This window comes from Lissotriton vulgaris, chromosome 10 (genome assembly GCF_964263255.1).
Source record: "Lissotriton vulgaris chromosome 10, aLisVul1.2, whole genome shotgun sequence".
Lineage (NCBI taxonomy): Eukaryota > Metazoa > Chordata > Amphibia > Caudata > Salamandridae > Lissotriton > Lissotriton vulgaris.
This window is the reverse complement of record NC_141698.1, coordinates 859,597,522-859,618,109: the sequence shown is the minus strand read 5'-3', so window position 1 is coordinate 859,618,109 and position 20,588 is coordinate 859,597,522. Positions and strand designations below refer to the sequence as shown.

The 20,588-nt window shown below is 39.9% G+C and overlaps 1 protein-coding gene across 2 annotated transcripts in view; it reads left to right on the top strand.

The window, feature by feature from the left end:
* The window catches only part of NMT2 (N-myristoyltransferase 2), a 273,658-nt gene extending 253,362 nt beyond the window's left edge, over positions 1-20,296 (top strand). For both annotated transcript variants that reach the window (XR_015300715.1, XM_086941816.1), the window contains exons 11-12: positions 12,131-12,268; positions 19,651-20,296. Coding sequence is in view for 1 of the 2 variants with exons in the window: in XM_086941816.1 (XP_086797942.1) it covers positions 12,131-12,268; positions 19,651-19,671 (159 nt within the window). In the remaining variant the exon portion in view is untranslated. The remainder of the gene's footprint in view (positions 1-12,130; positions 12,269-19,650) is intronic.
* The last annotated feature ends 292 nt before the right edge of the window (positions 20,297-20,588 follow it).

Genomic DNA, 20,588 nt, shown 5'->3' with positions numbered 1-20,588 from the left:
ATGTAACATACACCTGGCATGAGCTATGTGATTAAGAATTTGAGGATATCAAGAAAGCCATGGCAACACCCAGCCAAAAATCGTTTGAACCAGGAAAGAACGCCATTATAGCAACTAACGCTAGTGCCACAGGGTTAGGAGTGGCATTCTTACAGAGTGATATCGGCAAGAAGACTATAGCGTTTGCATCTAGAGCTCTGAGACAAGCTGAGTTTAACTACTCAGTGATTGAGCATGAGGCACTAACTGTACTCTGGGCATTGAATAAATTCAGGGATTTTGTATGTGGGGACAGTGTTTAAAGTAAAGAGTGACCACAAACCACTCAGAGGTATTCATGAAAAAAGGGGTTGATGGAGATCTCCAGCCGTATTAATAGGTGGGTGGTAAGTCTACAAGAATTTAGCTTTGAGGTAGAGTACATCCCAGGGATCAAGAACTGTACAGCAGTTTGTCACGGTTGGTGAGGGAAAATTCTGATGAAGTTAGTACCGAGGTACATGGGAGTGAAGAGATTAAAATATACATCAGGAAAGTGTGTGTGTAATCACTAAAGGGACCATTGAGGAAAGTAAGTGGTAACATGAACTCAAAGCGGATCCTATCCAAAGTAAGGTTGTAGATCTTCTTGTTAATAGATGGTGTTGAGAGAAGAAAATAAAATGGAGGATCAAGTGAGACCTTATTTGGTCAATAGGGAGGAGTTGTCTGAGTTAGATGGGTGTTTGATCAGAAGCACGTAGTTAATACCACATAGCAAGTTGAGAATGAGACTTATTGAACTAGCTCATGAGCGTCATTTTGGCATCACTAAAACAAAACAGAGGTTGCGTCAGGATTTCTGGTGGCCAGGGATTGACATAGCAGTGGAAGGGGTAGTTTAAGACTGTGTCCCCTGCACAGCCAGCGACAAAATCCTCAAAACTCACACTCCACCTATGGTAAGTCGTGCTTTGCCTGACGGACCCTTGATGGATGTGGTCCTTAACATAGTTGGGCCGTAGTCGGGAGAAAGGAATTCAACCCATATAATGGTGTTAGTTGATCTATTCTGCAGGTGGCCGGAAATCAAATTAGTATCTAGTTTCAGTGTGGTGAGAATTTCTCATAGAGGTATTAATGAGGGAAGGCCTATCGAACACTGTCTTAACTGAGAATAGGACTCAGTTCTGCTCACATGAGATGGAGTTGTTGGAAAGCAATAAGATTAGAGACCAACTCTGTGCTCTCTTATCGCCCAGAGACTAATGGAGTAGTTGAACATTTTAACCAGACTCTTAAGGGAGGTAACCAGTTAGCCAGAACCAATGGTTTGAGTTGGAGGGACGAAATTCTAGCTAGGTTGGAAGCGTATCACCTCACTCCTCACCTAACCACTACCATGACACCCTTTGAACTACTGAGATGGAGAAAACCCAACTTGAGGTTAGTGCCAGGATGGATGAAGTGGTACAAAGGAATGGTGAAAGTAGACAAAGAGCCGCCTTGGAGACCAAAAGAAATACATTCCCAACCTACATGGAAAGAACGGTTTGACAAATTGATACACTTCCAAGATGGGTGAATGGGTTAAGGTGAAGGCCCCCACTGGTCACAAAATGGGGTGTAAATTCACCAAACCGATAATGATTAACAAACTCTTCTGTAATACAGTCAAAACCCAAGATGGGAGAATTTGGAATCTGTGTTAGGTGTGTAGGACCTTCACCATGGAGCGACAGATAACGTAGTAGACGCCGAAAGGTCCAAGATGATGGTCAGAATGAGTGGACGGGTACCCCGGCTACCTACTCATCTCAAAGATTATATAGCTAACTGATCTGTAACTCAGAGGAAGCTTGAACATACCCAATGGAGCATTCCTCGATACCTATAATTTGCGGTTCCAAGTCCTGCTTAGCAGAAGTTAAGTGAGTGGGGATATTATTCTACTCTACCTCTTCTAGATGTTTTTTCCTTTAGTTATCTTTAGCATTTGTGTTGTGGGTCTTGAATGAGTGTAAAAACTCTTATTGTAGTTATGCTTTGAAAAAAACAACACTAAAAGTCTTTCTTTTTATCGAATGTATTTCTTTTTTTGTTTTAAGAGGTAGCTGTGTGATATCCTGTTGTGGATTACTCCCTCAGGACAAGATACCAGGGACGCAGGAATTGGTTTCTGCCTTTGAAACCTTTGTCACCAAGGTTCTACGAGAGCCTCCCTGGCTAACTGTGACATTGACAGTTTGTCTCTGGGCAGCGGATGAGGTGTATTGAATAAATATAACCTCCTCAAGTATCATGTGTGTGGCGCCTTGTTACCACAACGTAACTTGAATTTCAGAGACAATCCTCTCAATACATTAATATATAAAACCATAACCTTTAAATAGGCATCCTCTATGGAATGGAAAAGTCTTGCCAGTAGACCCGGGATTTCCAGAACCCTGTCCTAGCATTGACCTCACCAACCCCTTCCTTGGGTCTCTCCCCATCTTAAAAAGATAAGTGATCAGCTCAGAATCTAGATTTGATGTCATTGTCACCTTTTCATAAATCCTTGGACAAGAACATTCTACCCTCATAATATTCCTCTCCTTTTTCTCAGGGTCTTCTTATTCTGGCCTTAATGTAGTTAGAAACATGGTTTAAAGGACACCAGTGTATTTGGCGCTCTTGGGAGGCTAATCTCTCTAGGGTCAAATGACTTCTTACCCAATGGATCTACTGCTGTAGTTAACTCCTTATTTCTATTTTTTTAACTGTTATTATTTTCCTCTTCTAGGCCACCCTTATAGTCCACATCTAGGATATATTCACCCATACTGAACCTTTCTTCTGACACTTCCATCTGCACTTTGAGATCAAAATTACTCTGTTTAAAACTTACTTTTTCGTGCCCCACTTTGGACACCAACTGCTACTGAGCCGCTTTGGGCTTCTTTCGTACTGGATAGTCCATCCATATGCTTTCTATTCTTTATACAATTCCCTCCTGGGACTCTATTCAGATCCTCCTCATCAGATATTGAGAAGTATTCCTCCTCATCTACATTCCTAACTTCCCTTTTCCTATTCAAAACCTGTTTCACTGTCTCTTGGACAGCATCAGGTACTACTTTGCTTATCTTTCTTATGAAGTCTCCTTGACTTGGCTCTGCAACACTCACGGTAATTTTTGCTTTTGTCCTGATATTTTAATCTAAATATTATGTCATTCTTTTCCTATTAATACCTTTGTCTCTCACTATAAAAAAGCTTCTACTTCCCAGAAAACCATTTCCAACAACAAATGCTGTTCTTAAATGTAATGTTGCCATGGAAACACCTCAAGCCTATTTACAATAGAAAAAAGCCTTATTGTTCCAGTATGCCCAATTTTCATTAGAAAAATGCCTGAGCACTGAACAGACAGTCAGTCATATGTACGGCTTCGCAGCAAGGTGATCACCTCTAAAAACAAACGCCAGACGAGTCTGATGCTCCAGGTTCTATTTACATAGAAACCATAGCTGCCGTGATTACTGCTGATAGCGAGTGGCTATCAAAGTGCGAGGCGGTTCAAACTGCTCTCCAGGAGTGAGCGCTTATCTGTTTTCTTTGAATTAATGCTTTAAACATAGAGATTGATTACTAAGTCTACAAATGTAACCAGCATAGTAATGCTTGGAGCCTCATCTGACTTGTAATATATTACCATTCCTATTTAAAGCAACCTTTTAACCCTCACTGTGAAATGCTAAAAAACATTTATATAACACTAGCTTACCCCTCGCGCGTTGCTGCAATCTCAGAAGAAAGGAAATTTAAGGAAACTTGTTATGATAACATTCAATTTACATTGTCATTTTTATTGAAACATAAATTTTAATATGGAAAACATTTTAAAGTGTTTTAATTCGGTTTATTTATTCGAGTGCTTGTGGATACACAGTATTTTTTGTTTTTCGGTCGGGTGCGTACACGAATAAATCGGGTTTTCCGACGCGTGAGCTGGCCACATACAGTTGTCCATGTGAGAAGCACGGATTCTCCAAATCTAGGGCTAGATGTAGGTAAATGGCATTTACCGATTCGTAAATACCGAATTTTACCGATTCGGTATTTACAAATCTGTAAATGCCATGTAGGTAAATATTCATTAAGATTCGGTAAAATTACTGAATAGTCAAGGGTGGCAGGGTGTCACTTTGACACCCTGTTACACCCCTGATTCAGTCATGCACAGATTTGCATGTACACAGGTATTCGTTATTTACCACCAACTAATAGTTGGTGGTAAATAACGAATCCTTACGGCCCTGTGACACTGTTTTCATTGCCACCTACATCTCAAATTACCGATTCGGTAAATTTACAGATTCGGTAATTTACAGAATCTGTAATTTTTTAACCCCCCTACATCTAAAACTCCAAATACCGGTCGGTAACGGCCGAAATCGGCCGTTACCGACCGGTATTTGGCCACCTACATCTGGCCCCTAGTCCACACACTTGCAGCGATTGTCCTTGTGCTTTGTTGATGGTCATTGCAAAAGCGAGTCAGTATTGGAAAGATTATGAGGGCCCTGGGGGCCGGGGGGGCGATATTTAAAATCGGCCGATATTTTAAAAAAAAACTTTTTTGCCAGAAACCTTCGCGGGAGTGTACTCCACAACTTCCCAAACTTTCATGTTGATCGGATTAATGGTGTAGTAAGGCATAAAGGACAAACAGACATACTTTAATTTTTATATATATAGATAAATCAGTTTTAAGCAAATACTTTTACCCATAAATTAGGTATGAACCTTAAATCAAACCTTATTCCTAAATCATATTAATACAAAAAAAGTAATCTTTCAAATTAATCATATACCACATATAATACGTATTTGCTCAGAAGCAGCAAACAAAAGATGAGGAATATGGAAGATGAGGAGGATTTATGGGACTGTAAATTCTAGGTTCATTGTGATGTGTAAAAGTTCTGTTTTTTTAGCTTTTAAGAGGTGCTGCTCAGAAAGCGTGAATAAATGTTTATGCATAATGCTAGCCTCCATAAAAAGAGCAAGGTAGTGCAACTAGCTCTGGAGAGAGTCCCCACAAGTTCAGAGCACAAGCCAGCAGACTCCAACTCCTGACACGCTAGTATCAACTCAGGCTGGTCCCTTTTCCATCTTCTCAGTACACTTCCTAAGATCTGCCTCAGAGACAAAATGTATTATTCTCCTCCCATTCCTTTGAACCACCTCCTGCTTTCACCTTTCTGGTCACCTTATATGGACTCATCCAGTTCCATTCCCAATGAGCTCTAGGGTGTCTGGAAGGTCCATCAAGGCTCCTTTCATTGTCCCTGACCATGCACACTTTAACTGGCTTGATGACTACCCCTACCATCATCATCAACATAATCTGTTGACAATAATTCTCAACTCAAACTCATCATGCCATATTCAATTACTTATATCTTGTCGCAATCTTATCCATTCTTGGATGCCAGCAGTGTTCCTCAAGCAAAACTACACAAAATGGAATTCATTATCCTACATAACAGAACTCAGCAAGCCCAAATCTAATTTTTACTTTTAGATATAAACTTTGAATGGAGCGCACCCTATCTGGCATGCTGTGTAAAGTCCCTCTGCTTTCATGTGGATGCAAACCTCCTATTCAAAGCTTTCTAGCCAAAAAGACAGACATTGTTATGCATCAACTAAACCTCCTGCAAACAACCAAACCTTTTTCTCTGAAAACCAATTGCCATACAGCTGATCAGACTTGATTGCTATTTCACATAAATTGTGAACCTCGTCCTGAATGGCTTTTCTGATTCCACTTTTACAAGCTGCAGTCCGTGCATCCGTTTGCATAGTCACTGGCAGCAGAAAGTCTGACCATAATCTCACAGATATCCACGAGCTCCACTAAGCCATAAACACAGTTCAGAACTTACTGTGTAACATACAAAGCTCTAATCTTCGGGACTACGTCTCCAGTAAGTTCCCAGGAATCTAAAGACCTTCTTGCAGGCTTAATTGTAAACAGGTTATGTTTGAACTCTGAAACAATCTACCCTTCAAGTACAAATAAATTGCTGCTTTGCTTTAGACACAATCTCCCCACCAGCTTTTACTGAGTCTCCACTTTCCACTCCAGTAATAGAAGAAAACTTAATGACTCTTTATTGTGTAATCAATGTACATTTGCTTGCTGTGTGCAGTCCTTATTCATCCGTGAGAAGTAAGCGCGTATTTATCAAATATTCTTAACAAAATAGGTCATGTCCTGATCATTCTTCTGCATACTTTACTTCAGGGAGTCAAGAAAGATTTGAGGTCCGGTGGAGGAATCTGCAAGCTCAGATTGGTGGGATGTAGTTGGGATCTTTTGCATTGTGGGATAGGTGGCTGACTGACTGGGTGGAAACACTGCAGTGATTTTGGAATATAGAGGGTTATTTGGCTGTGACATTATAGTAACCCGGTAGTGGTGGTTTTACTGTGATGAACTTAAGAAAATGAATTGTTTTCTTTCCCCACTACGCCTCACTTCCTGTGAGGGTGGTTTCCTGGCTACTATAAGTGCCGTCTGATGATATATAATTAGAACTGGCTTGGAATGGTGTATTATCATTTTGTTAGGGAGTTACTCATACCAGTTCCACTTTGTTTGTTCTTGAGTGGAAGGTTGACTTCCCTCATGATGGGAATAAGAACAGTTCCCAACAGGTGTTATGTAGAGACAATTTTAAGAGTGTATGCAATATGCATTACAAGAAAGGAAAACCAAGGAGTCAAGGATTTGGAGAGAGGGTAGTCTTATTTTCATAAGTGGTAGGACAAAAAACTTTCAAGGTTCAATACAGTTAAGGCAGCACTGTACAGAGTGGATCTTGTGACAACCCGGTGACACTTGGTGCAAGTGCTATATACAATCTGTGACAAGTGAGTGTGCAAGTGTTTAAAAACAACAGCATAGGCGACGCATCAATCAATATATAAACATCAGATAATGGCCCCAGCAGAGACCAGTAACCATTACTTGAAACACAATAATTGATATGGGAGCACAAGACGTGAATTGCGTCGTGAAATTTGAGCTGTCTAGTCGACGGCGTTTCGATCCCGGTTGGTTGGGATCCTCATCAGGACGGGGTTAACGCATTCATTGCCCGCTTTCCGCTGTGACAGCAGACCCCCGGTTACGGCACTCAGCCCTGATTAAATCAGGTTTCGCCAGTACCACTCGCTGCTCAGATGGAAGCTTCACTCAGTAACCTTTGACGATTGAGTCTATATCCAGGATTGCAACCACATCATCCTGCCAGAGCCTAAGTCACTGTTCTCATCGACAACCCTGTCCTGATGAGGATCCCAACCAACCGGGATCGAAACGCCGTCGACTAGACAGCTCAAATTTCACGACGCAATTCACGTCTTGTGCTCCCATATCAATTATTGTGTTTCAAGTAATGGTTACTTGTCTCTGCTGGGGCCATTATCTGATGTTTATATATTGATTGATGCGTCGCCTATGCTGTTGTTTTTAAACACTTGCACACTCACTTGTCACAGATTGTATATAGCACTTGCACCAAGTGTCACCGGGTTGTCACAAGATCCACTCTGTACAGTGCTGCCTTAACTGTATTGAACCTTGAAAGTTTTTTGTCCTACCACTTATGAAAATAAGACTACCCTCTCTCCAAATCCTTGACTCCTTGGTTTTCCTTTCTTGTAATGCATATTGCATACACTCTTAAAATTGTCTCTACATAATACCTGTTGGGAACTGTTCTTATTCTCATGACACACCCATCCCAACGTGGTTTATGGGTTCTCTCCTGTTGTCTTCATACATTCCCTCATGATGGGGCATGCATCTCTGTGTCATTCATGTAAAGATAATTGCTTTACAAATTCACTCAGGTGACTTCATAAATATTTTCATGGAATCAGATTATCTCTCTAAGTAGGTTCCTTAATGCTGGGCGACCTAAATATTTCTCTAGAACTACATTAATCCTATTACTTTAAATCTTCATACAGGGGACCTTATACAGAACATCATGAGAATTTGGTAATGTTCTACTTTCCTCGTAATGCACTTCTGCGTTGGCCTTATAAATATTTTTTCACTGTGTTCCGTGTTTTTGACTTGTAAGTCAACTAAACCAATATTCTTTGAACAGTGTCAGTCTGTATATTCTTTCTTAAATTCAGGGTTGACATCAATGTTATTTTCCGGAATCTGAATAATCCTAAATGCCCCTGATACATTTCACCTGCTTTAACCACAGCTGTTATACTGAGAGCAAAGCAGTCTCTGTTCTTAATGGATATAGCTTCTGTATTAACCGTTTAAAGATTTCCTTGGGGTGGATAACATCACTACATTCCCTTTAAATCATATGTTGGTTGAAATCATGAATATTTTCTGGAAACAGAGTAACTCTCTACGGTCCTTGTAGATGCCTGTCCATTTTACTCCTCTACCTTCAGTGTGTGTCTCTCCACAGCCACCGGCTCCAGAGCCCAGGACCTTTGTGATGTGTGGCCCAGGACCTTTGTGATGTGTGGCCCAGGACCTTTGTGATGTCTATAGCATAGTGCTTCTTGACTGATGCAGTGTTGACGACTCCCACTGCGTATCCTCTCCCAGGATCAATTCTTTTCCCTGCAATTTTCAAACTTAGATCTGCTTTGCCCTACTGTTTTGGTATTTGTTGAGTATGCACAAGACTCAGGCCAGTGATGCCAGTTCTTTCTTCGGTTGCATTCCCGTTCATGAGAGCACTATTTCCTGGACCAGCATTGCAGCTTGATGATTGTTGTACATAAAACAAGATGTACACGTAGGAACTTCAATGTAAGCTTTGGAGTTTATTCACAGCACAGAAAACGGATGAACAAGCCACCATCTGGCCAAGCTCCAACTGTCTCACTCAGAATGCCCTATAGAACATCAGTAGGTAATACATAGACAAAGTTCCAATTGAAGGACATAAAGGAAAGACCAACCCATAAATAAGAGAAATCATATTTACAACACATCTCCCTCCCATAAACCACTAAAGTAAAAACAAGGAAAACAAAATGATTAACAAATATAATCACCCAAATAAGCAGGTGGATGTCGGGAGCGAGAACTTCTCACAATTGTTCTCACATTTGTACTGATAGCATTGTCATAGTTGGTAACATTGTCATGAGTAGAAAAACTAATAGCTTGAGAATTTTCACAACCAGAAGCATCACCACTACCCACTTCCCTCCTTGCACCAGACTGCAAAGATTCATTCGAAACAATTTGAGTAGAAAGCATATATCCATTATTGCTAATACAAGGGTTAGAAATAGAATTTCCAGGTACAACATCAGAATGTCTTCAATACAGTGCAACTCTACAGAAATTCCATTTCTCCCCATTCTCAAGGACAATGAAATGAGGAAAAACGTGTTTAACATAAAAAGGACCTCTAAACTTCTTGAGTCCTTTAGAAAACCTTCCTGGTTTAACTTTGACAAGATCCCCCACAGCAATTGGCAAAGAAACACTGTCACTGGTAACCTGGGAGGAAAGGTTTACATTAAGATTTTTTAAGCAAGATGGTATCAATTTCGTGACAGGAGGACGACCTCACATCAACTCAAACGGAGACTTGTCATCTTGTTTGTGAGGAGTAGACCGATAGGCCCACACAAGCTCTTGAACCCTATCGTCAGAAAAACATCCAAACTCGCATGGCATCTGAATAATGCCCTTCACAAGTCTATTGACTCTCTCGCACATATCATTTCCTCTAGGATTGTATAGGCTAGTCCTGCGATGACTTACTCCACAACTTTGCAAAAACACACTCATTTTGTTCGAAGTCAACTGTGTTCCGTTATCAGTTATTAAGAATGAAGGAAAACCTTCATCCACAAAAACACTTTTGAGAAAGTTAATTGTGGTATCAGTAGTAATTTCCCTTACAAAATGCACTGTTAGCCATTTGGAATAACAATCTATAACCACAATTGCGAATCGTTGATTGAAAGGTAATTCATCCATGGGACCAATAAAGTCCAAGCAAATTGTATGCCATGGCTGATTGAGATAGGAAAGTTCACCAATATCTTTGGAACTTACAATTATTAACCTTTTTTCTCCCTCTTTGCAAAAACTGCACTGCACCACACATTTTACAGTATCCGCATCAATAGATGGCCACCAAACATTTTCCTTTACCCTACGTTGGGTAAGAGTCTGGCCAAGGTGCCCTTCATGTGCCAAAGAAAGTATCTTGTGCCTCAATGAACAAGGATGAATGAACCTATCACCCCTCGTCAACACATTGTTGTTAGAAAGAGATAACTCATCCAGTATTTTGATGAAAGGACGGACAGAGGGTTCAACAGTGCTTTCTCTCCTGGACCCTTTTTTGATAAGATCAATAACCCTCCTAAGAATCACATCGTTCTCCATGCCTATTGACCACTCATCCCAAGTGAAAGAACCTGCACTCAGAAAAAGAACATTATCCATAAAAGCTATAGCATGATCATCCTGAGGTTCGACATCCCATTAGATTGAACGGGAAGACGAGACAAACAGTCAGCTTGCACATTTTTCCAACCCTGAAGACGTGAAGGTAGTCTAGCTAATCTGGGTGACCCCTTCCCTGTACCTCCAGGTGCCAAAACATTGACCAAAGGCTTGTGATCTGAACGTAACAAACTTATTTCCCCACAAAAAGGTCCTAAAATAATACGTGCCCCAGACCGCCGCAAGCGCTTCACGCTCAATTACGGAATAGTTCCGTTCTGAAGAGGTTAGAGGTCTGGAAGCAAACGCTATAGTTTTTTCTTCCGAGCCATGTCTCTGTACGCTGTTAATTTTTCCACAAACCGTAGCACGCTATGGATTCTTTCTCGATGTCTGTTCTGTCCGTTTTCCGTTTTTCTTCTTAAATTGTCCGCTGTGATCATCAAACAGCTTGCCAGATTCCTCATAGGTCCCACTTCGCCAAAATGTTGTACATAAAACAAGATGTGCACGTAGGAACTTCAATGTAAGCTTTGGAGTTTATTCACAGCACAGAAAACGGATGAACAAGCCACCATCTGGCCAAGCTCCAACTGTCTCACTCAGAATGCCCTATAGAACATCAGTAGGTAATACATAGACAAAGGTACAATTGAAAGACATAAAGGAAAGACCAACCCATAAATAAGAGAAATCATATTTACAACAATGATCCTTTTTTCTTGGGTCGGAGACTACCTTGGTGGAACAACAGCACCATTCTGTCTTCCCCTGATCTAATATTATAAGGACTGTCACTTGGGTAACATTTATAGAGGAAAATTAGAGTAGTCATTTAAAAGGGAAAGAGTGCCTAAAAGTGCTGGAGAACGATGGTGTGTACATGAATTGCATATTGCATTCAGCAGAGGTAATGCTAAATAGAGAGTTTGGAACAGAGGAGCTATTAAATCTCCAGCAGCAAATGAAAATGGTTGTGGGGACGAGTGCATTGTAGAAGATAGTAAGGGAATTTTATTGTTGGGCTCAAATGGACAATGGTATGAAGGGTATGGTGAACAATTGAAGGATTGTGCATCTATTGATCAGTACTAAAGGATGGTGTGTATAATGGTGGCCCTTGAAGCATGGCCTTTGGGAGGTGGGTGAAATTAGCCATAGGTATAATGGGATAATTGGGCCTGGTGGTTCACAGGTATAAGTGTGCCTTGGCATGTCAGGCTCGGCAGCACACCAATACTAGTAACCTGCTAGCCCCCATGGATAATATATTCAGCAGGGAGGAAACCCTGGATGAGCTATTTCACATAGTGAGGTCCAATTCACTTTAGGGGAAATGCAGTCCTTCCTAAAACGTTACAATAGTCGCAGTTCACACTCAGCTGCATGCAACAGTTATTCTGGTTTCCTTGATAAGGGCAAACTTGTAAAATGCTGTACTTTGTTTTGCTAACCTAGTCACTTTTCCACCCAAATGCTTATGATCGTCCAACGGCACTATATAGTTTAACATCTTCAAATTTGTTGATGCCAGTCTGGTTTCTGAAACATTCAAGATTAATACATTTCGTTGTTTTAGTTATGCAGTCAGTTGAACGTTCAATAACACTAATGGAAACATCATTTTTACATTCGCAGAAAGGATTTGATGTATTTAATGCTCTAGATTTAATGGAGAACAAAACATTCCTGGAAAAACTCAAGTTTGGAATAGGAGATGGCAACTTGCAATACTATTTGTATAACTGGAGATGTCCAAGCATGGAATCTGAAAAGGTAAGAAAAATAGTGCTTTTCCTTATAATTTGGTAAATAACGTAAGGGTGACCGTTCCTAATTGTCTCACAGTTGAAAATAAAATGTAATCAGAACCCTTTGGACTGCTCCATAGATGATATTGATAATGCAACAAATATATGTGCGATGGTTGGTGCTTTACCATATCTGTGAAAGAATTAAAAAGAATCACGTTTAAAATGTAACCATTGCACTGTTGTGCTTTACTGTAAATGATTAATTTCATTGTTGCAAATTCCACACCACCTAGTTGAACTTTACCCATTGTGCATGATGCCGAGCTATTAATACATAGTTTATTGTTAATCTTTTCACTAGACAGTCAGGTTGAAGTTATGGTTTTTAAAAAAAACTGAAAGATCCCGGTCATTGGCCAGTTAAAGTTTGCTACAGAAATGATAACTCGTATCCTCCGCCATACCTTACTTATGGCCTTTTGTTGTAAGACATCACTGAAAACATCTCAAATTACATCATTAATGACATCACTGATGAGATTGCATATGGCCATACCAGTGACATCATTGATGACATCACTTTTAAAGACTCTTCAGACTTAACAAAATGGTACAACAATTACCAAGCACATACATGTTATCTTTTCAAGGCACAGTTTTAGACCTTTTATCCTCCCACGCCACCCACAACTACTAAACTATGTGATAACATGCATTGCTTCAGGTTTTTCCAACACCCAACCTTAGAGCTATCTGTTGCACTTAGCCAACAGCTTTTGATAACTGATTCTAAGATCGTAAACATGAAGTAGGCATACCCTTATGCTGCAGTCGGTACCCTGACTATGTTGACAGCTCAGGTGACATTAGCTGTAGCTCTCAGCGGAGCTAATAAAAACACTTTCTCTAGCATAAGAGGTGAAACATACAATACAGATTTAAATAATAAATCATATATACTGCCATTACTCAGGTCTTGTGTGGGAAAATCACCTAACCTCTACCTGTTGTGCAGTACAAACTTGTGCTAATCATTTTTGCCCACCTCGCTTCATTGTGCACATATTATGCAGACAGAACATCCTTCAGTCACACTCGTATGTCTCAACCTTTCAGCTCTGTTTTACATGTCCACAACACAGAGAGAAACTAATCATCTCTCTCTCTCTCTCTTTATCCTGAAAGCTCAGTGTCCACTTGTGCCTAGTACACATTATAAAAGTCAACATTCGAAGATCTTAACACTTCTCCCCAAGGATTAGTTGTACAGACTCATGGGTTTATTGTCCTTTTTCAAAAGTATACTGTGTGAGCCTCAATTATTTCTTGTGCTTGCTGCATCACATATTGTAATTGATCATATAGCTTTCTCAATGTTGATGTCATGGGATTTCATTGATGTACTTTGAGATGCCATCAGCGATGTTATGTGCATGTTTGTTAATAGTGCACGGTGGATGCCAACATCCACTACACACATCATTTGGCTCAACACTATTTTATAAAGTAAATAGCTCCAAAAACAAATAATGGATTTACACCAAACGAGGAAAAGGCAATGCTGAGAGTAAAGTTCTGACTTCATGACAAGGCTAGTGTAATACCATTCAGCCATTTTTCTGTAGCAGAGAGGAAAGTTTCCTATGACACTTGAAATGGAAAACACAACCTTTTTAATAATACTTATTGAATTGTCCTCCATCCTTAAGTGGATTTGCAAAAACATGCTGAAACGTAGCCTCTGACACTGTTTGCCTGGAACCTCTGATGCATGTTCGTAAAATGGTCCCAGAGTTAGAAGCAAACCAAAAATGCCTTTTTAATTTAAAGTCAGTCATAACCTTAAATAAACAAATGCTACTTCCGATTATTGTGTGTGTTAGTGTATTAGTGTTCGCTACCGGCTGACGGCCGCCAATAGGTAGTTATAGTTCAATGGTTTTTTAAATGCTAATTCCTAACTATATAAGGCCAGAAACCTATGGTTTTTTCAGTGAATTTCAAATGTTTTTTATATGCTAATTCCTAACTATTTAAGGCCCTGAAACCTATGTTTTTTTCAGTGAATTTGCAAGGTTTTTTAAATGCTAATTCCTAACTATATAAGGCCTGAAACCTAGGATTTTTTTAGTGAATTTGCAAGGTTTTTTAAATACTAATTCTATTGGCGGATAACGTTTAAATATGTTAATATCCTTGTGGGACCACCTGAGCAGCCCTAGGGATCCGATTTTTGAACTGGAGCTTAAGAAATTCCCTGAAAAACCAAAGGTTACAGGTACTTTATAGTTGGGGTCAGATTTCACTCGTACAAAACCAGTGAAAGTCAGCGTTCTAGTTAGCTGACTTAACTAGAACTTGCGCCTCCGCAATGCACTGCTTATGACCTCACATATTACATCACTCATGACATGGTCAGTGACATCACTGATGACATCATTCACATCATCTGACATAGCCACCCACACCCTTCTAGAATCTTTTATACACCCACTCCCACAAAATCATTTACAAACATATGCACAGACCCATACCAGTACTTACACACCCACTCATTCATAGATCTACACACACATCCACTTGCTCACCAATACAGCCACTCATACACCCACTCACTCACACAACCATTGACATATCTATTCATACACCCATATGGGCACTCACACACTGAGTCTTCAATAGAACTTCTCACACACCTAGACACTCACCCATGCAGTCAATCACACAGCCACTTAATCATACAAATAGTAACACATACTCACTCACCTATACAGTCGCTGACAGAAGTAGGAACTCACCCATATAGCCACTCACATTCACTCACTCACTCATGCATAGTCACTCTGATATCCATCACTCACCTACACTGCCTTTTACATTCCCATACTGACACATGCACTCAGTCACCAACAAAGCCATACACACACTCACTCCCCATACGGATTCTCACACATGCACGCACTACCCCATACAGCCACTGACTCACCCACCTACTCATCCATACAGACTGTCACATACCACACCCACCCAGACAACCATATAGGTAGTCAGACAGCCAATCAGTCACCCATATAGCCACTCACGTACCCACTAACTCATTCATACACCCACTTAGATATCAACTGATAGACTGATACAGACATACACACAACCACTCACCTATACATTCACTGAGACACCTAATCACTCACTTATACAGTCACGCACCCACTGAATCATCCAATCAGATACTCATGCACCCACTGATTCACATTACACCTTGGTGTATATATATTTAACACTCAAACTTTTTTAAAACACTCACTGGATGATGTCATCAGTGACGTCACTGACCATGTCATGAGTGATGTAATATGTGAGGTCATAAGCAGTGCATTTTTGGGGCGTGAGTTTGTAGTTACTATATATATATATAACAAGATATATATATATATATATCGTTATATGTGTGTGTACGTGTGTGTGTGTATATGTATATATGTGTATATGTATATATGTGTATATGTATTTATTTATTTATTTATATGCTTTTATAGCGCCTGAATAGACCCCCGAAGGGGTATCTCCGCGCTTTGCCATCCAGGGGAAACCTGCTACTGTACCCGGGCAATACCAATAGATAGTGGGGGAATAAAAATTAAATACTAGAGAAGAGGTAGGTTTTCAGGGTTTTACGAAAAGATAAGTGATCAGAGCTGAGCTTTAGTGAGAGGGGAAGGGTGTTCCACAGAACAGGCCCAGTATAGGCCAGAGCCCTACCTCCTTGACGGGCTTTTTTAATCTTGGGAACCTTGAGGAGTTGAAGGTTGCTGGATCGTAGTGCACGGCCCGGGACATAAGGTGTAAAGACTGTGCTGAGAAATTTCGGGCCTATCCCCATCAGGCATTTGTGAATCGTGCACAAGATTTTAAATTTGGACCGCAGTCGTACTGGCAGCCAGTGCAGTTCCGTCAGCAGTGGCTGGGAGGGAGTCCTAGGTGGAGCATTCATGACTAACCTCGCAGCCGTATTCTGGACCACCTGTAGCTTGTTAAATTGGCCTTCATTAGATGACAAAAGAAGGCCATTACAGTAGTCCAGTCTGCTGACGACCAGAGCCTGGACCAAGGTCTTTCTGTGGTGATCTGGGAGAAAAGGAAACACCCTTCTCAACAGAGAGATAACCCCAAAACAGGTACCAGCAACCTGGTTGATATGATCTTTAAAAGTCAGTGATTGATCAAATAACACTCCTAGATTTCTTATGGTCTGCTTGGGGATTGGGGTGGGTCCTAGTTCACCAGGCCACCAATCACTAGACCATAATGTTACTGCTTCCCCATAAAGTACAACCTCGGTCTTAGTCACGTTGCACTGTAAGCAGTTGTTGGCCATCCAATTGGAGACTGCCCTCATTCCTTCTGCAAATGTTCTTTGTAAAGCAGGGGAGAAGGTCTTAAAAGGGAACAGAAGTTGGGTGTCATCGGCGTAGGACACCGGTATAAACCCAAACGATCTATGTATGTATGTATATGTGTATATGTATGTATGTATATGTGTGTATATGTATGTATGTATGTATGTATATGTGTGTATATGTATGTGTGTATATGTATGTATATGTATATGTATATATATATATATATATATATATATCAGGATTCGCCACAAGCAGCTGCTCAATTCCAAGCAGAAAAAGACGAAAAGCGGACCCAAGGTTCCTGGTGCAATTTCAAGTGATTTATTCAGTGCCCAGCATGTCTGCCATTACGCGTTTCGACCCCAACTCTGGTCTTGATCACATCCATATAACAGCACTGCCTAGTATTTGGGCACACCTCTTTTGTCACTGTAACAGCTGCCCCTTTTATGTCTCTACACCTGTCCCGTCATTGATCAGCTCTTCTGTTAGTGTCCAATTTCTAAATATTCAAATGACATTCTCACAGGATCTGCACAACTGGCTAAGAAATTGAGCCCAATACAGCTTAATCTATACAGTGACAGTTACCAGCATTGTGTCGTAAGCAATTTTCAACATTTTTTATAGACAGTTGTACTTGTTCTCAATCAACCTATGAAAAATAGTCCGAGAGTTTCTATCTTGTGAGAGCTCGCCCTTCTCTCATACTGTTCACCTTAGGCACGCCCTCATGTGTGTTCTACAATTTGAAGTCTACTAGCTTATTTACTATAGATAGTAGAAAGAAATGGTGGAAAATAATCTGTATGTTAATCTTTACAAAAAATTGTAGAGTAAACATATTGTCCAAGAGCTTGAAAACATTGAAGGTCTCAAGCTAAGATATAGTCATTAGACATTTGTAATACATGGGATTGTGTGGCCACAGCTTTTTTCCCTGACTTGTGTAGTGTCAGGAAAGAGCCTATAATGCACACAGAATCCTTCTCAACACTCAATTACAATGGTTTAAAAGCATTCAGGAGCAAATTAAAGAACACTTGTAATATATTGTCACTAACAGATGTGACCATATCGCCATCTTCTGAACTACCAAACAAAGAGTGTTCAGACAAATAAAATCACAATGGAAATGTAGAGTGGGAATACTGTGGCGACTGCAAAGACCATTAATTGTAGGAAACAATATTAAAATGAGTTATTTGACTAAAAATGTAATCTTTTATTAAACCTTCCATTCTATGAACCCTCATTTAATTGTAATGATGTTGCAAACTATTAATTGGTATATTGGTCAAGTGGTTTTGTATTTAATAATGAAATGTAAAAATATGAATAATATGATTTTAGGTTGTGCAAAAATCTCCCAACTATGGACAGTGGATCTAGAACTAGAACAGAGCCTCTGCTATGATCTCCTTCTGGGTGTTTGTCTCTGTATTAAAGCTAAAATGTAAAATAAGCAGATTCTCTATTTTCTTGACTTCACATATTCACCATGTTTCTTGAGCCATCCACTGGTTATTGCTTCTTCCACCCTACACTTAGTTTCCCCTAAGATGGCCTCGGTACGATCTGTTTTTGCAAGATGTTATAGAACTGTTAGCATCAGACAGGGGTCTCTGTTCCTCATTTATGAATGTTTAGTATTAGGCAGAACAGCACTTCCCTTTTATCTACTGGTTTTGTCATAATATTCGAATTGTCAGTGAGGGACCGCCTGCTTCCAGTTTATCTTTCGGCAGATTCTGGTTGGAGTAATAAGGCTTTTTCCTCTTGTTCATCAAAATCTTTGAAAACTGCCTTTTGAAATGTAAATAATTCTGATGAAATAGACTGTGGAGGGACATAATAGGTAAAAGATCTTGTCAAACTTTTCATGGTGTCAGTGCTCTCTAAGGCTCTGAAAAAGACTGCTTCAACCAACATTCTCAATAGCTGTGGTCATTCTGTTTGGATCTCAAATGGGTTTTACGCTGCAGGTAACACAAACGCTAAACCATCTCCAACAGATGCAGGTGTATATTGAAACAAATTCACTATTCGTGTGGTGTTTAGTTTCTTGTTTTTAGAGAACAGGTAGATTGCAGGAACAGTTTGTGTATGTTCAGTGGGATTTTGTTATATATACGTGCTAGCTGTTGTCCCCTCTAATATTAAATATGTTATTTCAGTTCTGAAAATATTTTGAAGTCTGCCGCATAGTGCAAACATTCAATTGTGTACAGGCCTGATGAAGGGCTACATTCTGACCTTGATTACAGACCGAAACAGTTACTAAACCCATTTACAAACTCCACTGCCAAAAATGCCCATTCACTATTTATGTACCACTGGAAGCAGTTGTGGTTTTACTTTGTATTATATGTTCTTCATTCTATAATAAAAAATAATGGTTTAATTGATAACAGTATCAATAATACTTTTTACAAACCAAATTTATCTACACACACTTGAACTTATGGCTTTTTAAAGAATTGCATTTGAAAGAAATACAGGCATACCCACTCATGTAATTTAATTTCCTTTTCGATATCTTTTTCTTCACATAAAGAATATAAGTTAATGTGTTACCTTGTTTTACTCTTTAAAGAATTACTTGAATGCGGGTTTACCAAAGTCCTAAGCAATAGCTCCTTTTACAGCTGACTCATTGTAGTACCTCATATGCTGTCAAAGATATGAGCTTTTTAAGTATAATCAATTGGACTTGAAACTCTGGATTTTATCCATATCTTCAAGATAGCAAAGATGTTTTGTTGAAATCATATTTTCTTGCTAGTAGTAACCAGTCATCCCTCACATGCCAGAGGACATCCTGTTCTAGAAGTCCACATCACAATCATTACCTTTAAAATGAAAATGCTCTTTTGAATGAATGCCTCTAAATTGCAACTGCTGCATGGTGGCATAGTTCTGTCATTGAACCATTGGTGGATGATTTTCAACTTCATTGTCTGTACTTTGTTTTTTAACTGATGCTGTGTCTTCTTTCCTGTAGGTCGCCCTGGTTTTACAGTAAGAGTGCATGTGCGCCATGGAGACCTGCAGTCAGCATTTGGGTTGGCATTTAGTTGAGAAGCCTTCTGGAATTACAGAACAGAGACTAAAAGCACAACATGAAGGTCACCGAAGACACGGGTGGGAAAGTCAACATGAAGGAAAAACCCAATGTGTTCGTCACTGGACTATTGCTTGGCTACAGACAGAAAGACGACCAGATGCTCTGATTACTTTTTTGGGAATGGATGGGGGATTGGATGCACATTCCATTATTTTTTAAAAATACATAAAGTATTCCGACCCTACACCCTTTCCTCTTGCCGTTCTCTACGTGTGCATAGGGAACTGTAGTGGCGTTTTTATTGATGAACTTCTGTTTTCTGGAGGAACTGCTGCATTTCTATTTATTAAATCTTTGGCATGTGCCTATCGATGCAACCAAAATGAAGGCAACGCCCTAAATAGTGTTAGCAATTTACTCTATTTGGGTGACATTTATAGATGATGGTACTTCAAAAAGCGAAACATGGGTATTTGTGCAACTGTGGGGGCGGTAACGCACTGTCTTTGCTAGTGCATTTATGTGCTCACAATCTGCATAAGCAATGCAGCCAAATCAATAAACTGCACACACATTTCTACTGTGACCTTTAATTGATTGTGTATTATGTTATGGGCAATACTGTATGTGCTGGGTTTGTTGCATGCATGTCATTTGCATAGTATGCTCCTGAGGTCTGTTCTACAGCACAAAAGAAGCCCTAGTTTCTCATTATTTTATCGTACGTACTTCATCCAATAATATAGTCTTCAAGAAAAGTGTAATCCACACAGGATTCGGGTTATAATGTGACTACTTGCACTCTGTGACCAAATTACCCATTCGTTTGAAATCCCCATGGCTGCTCTCCCGAAATGCTTTTGAAGGATCGTACG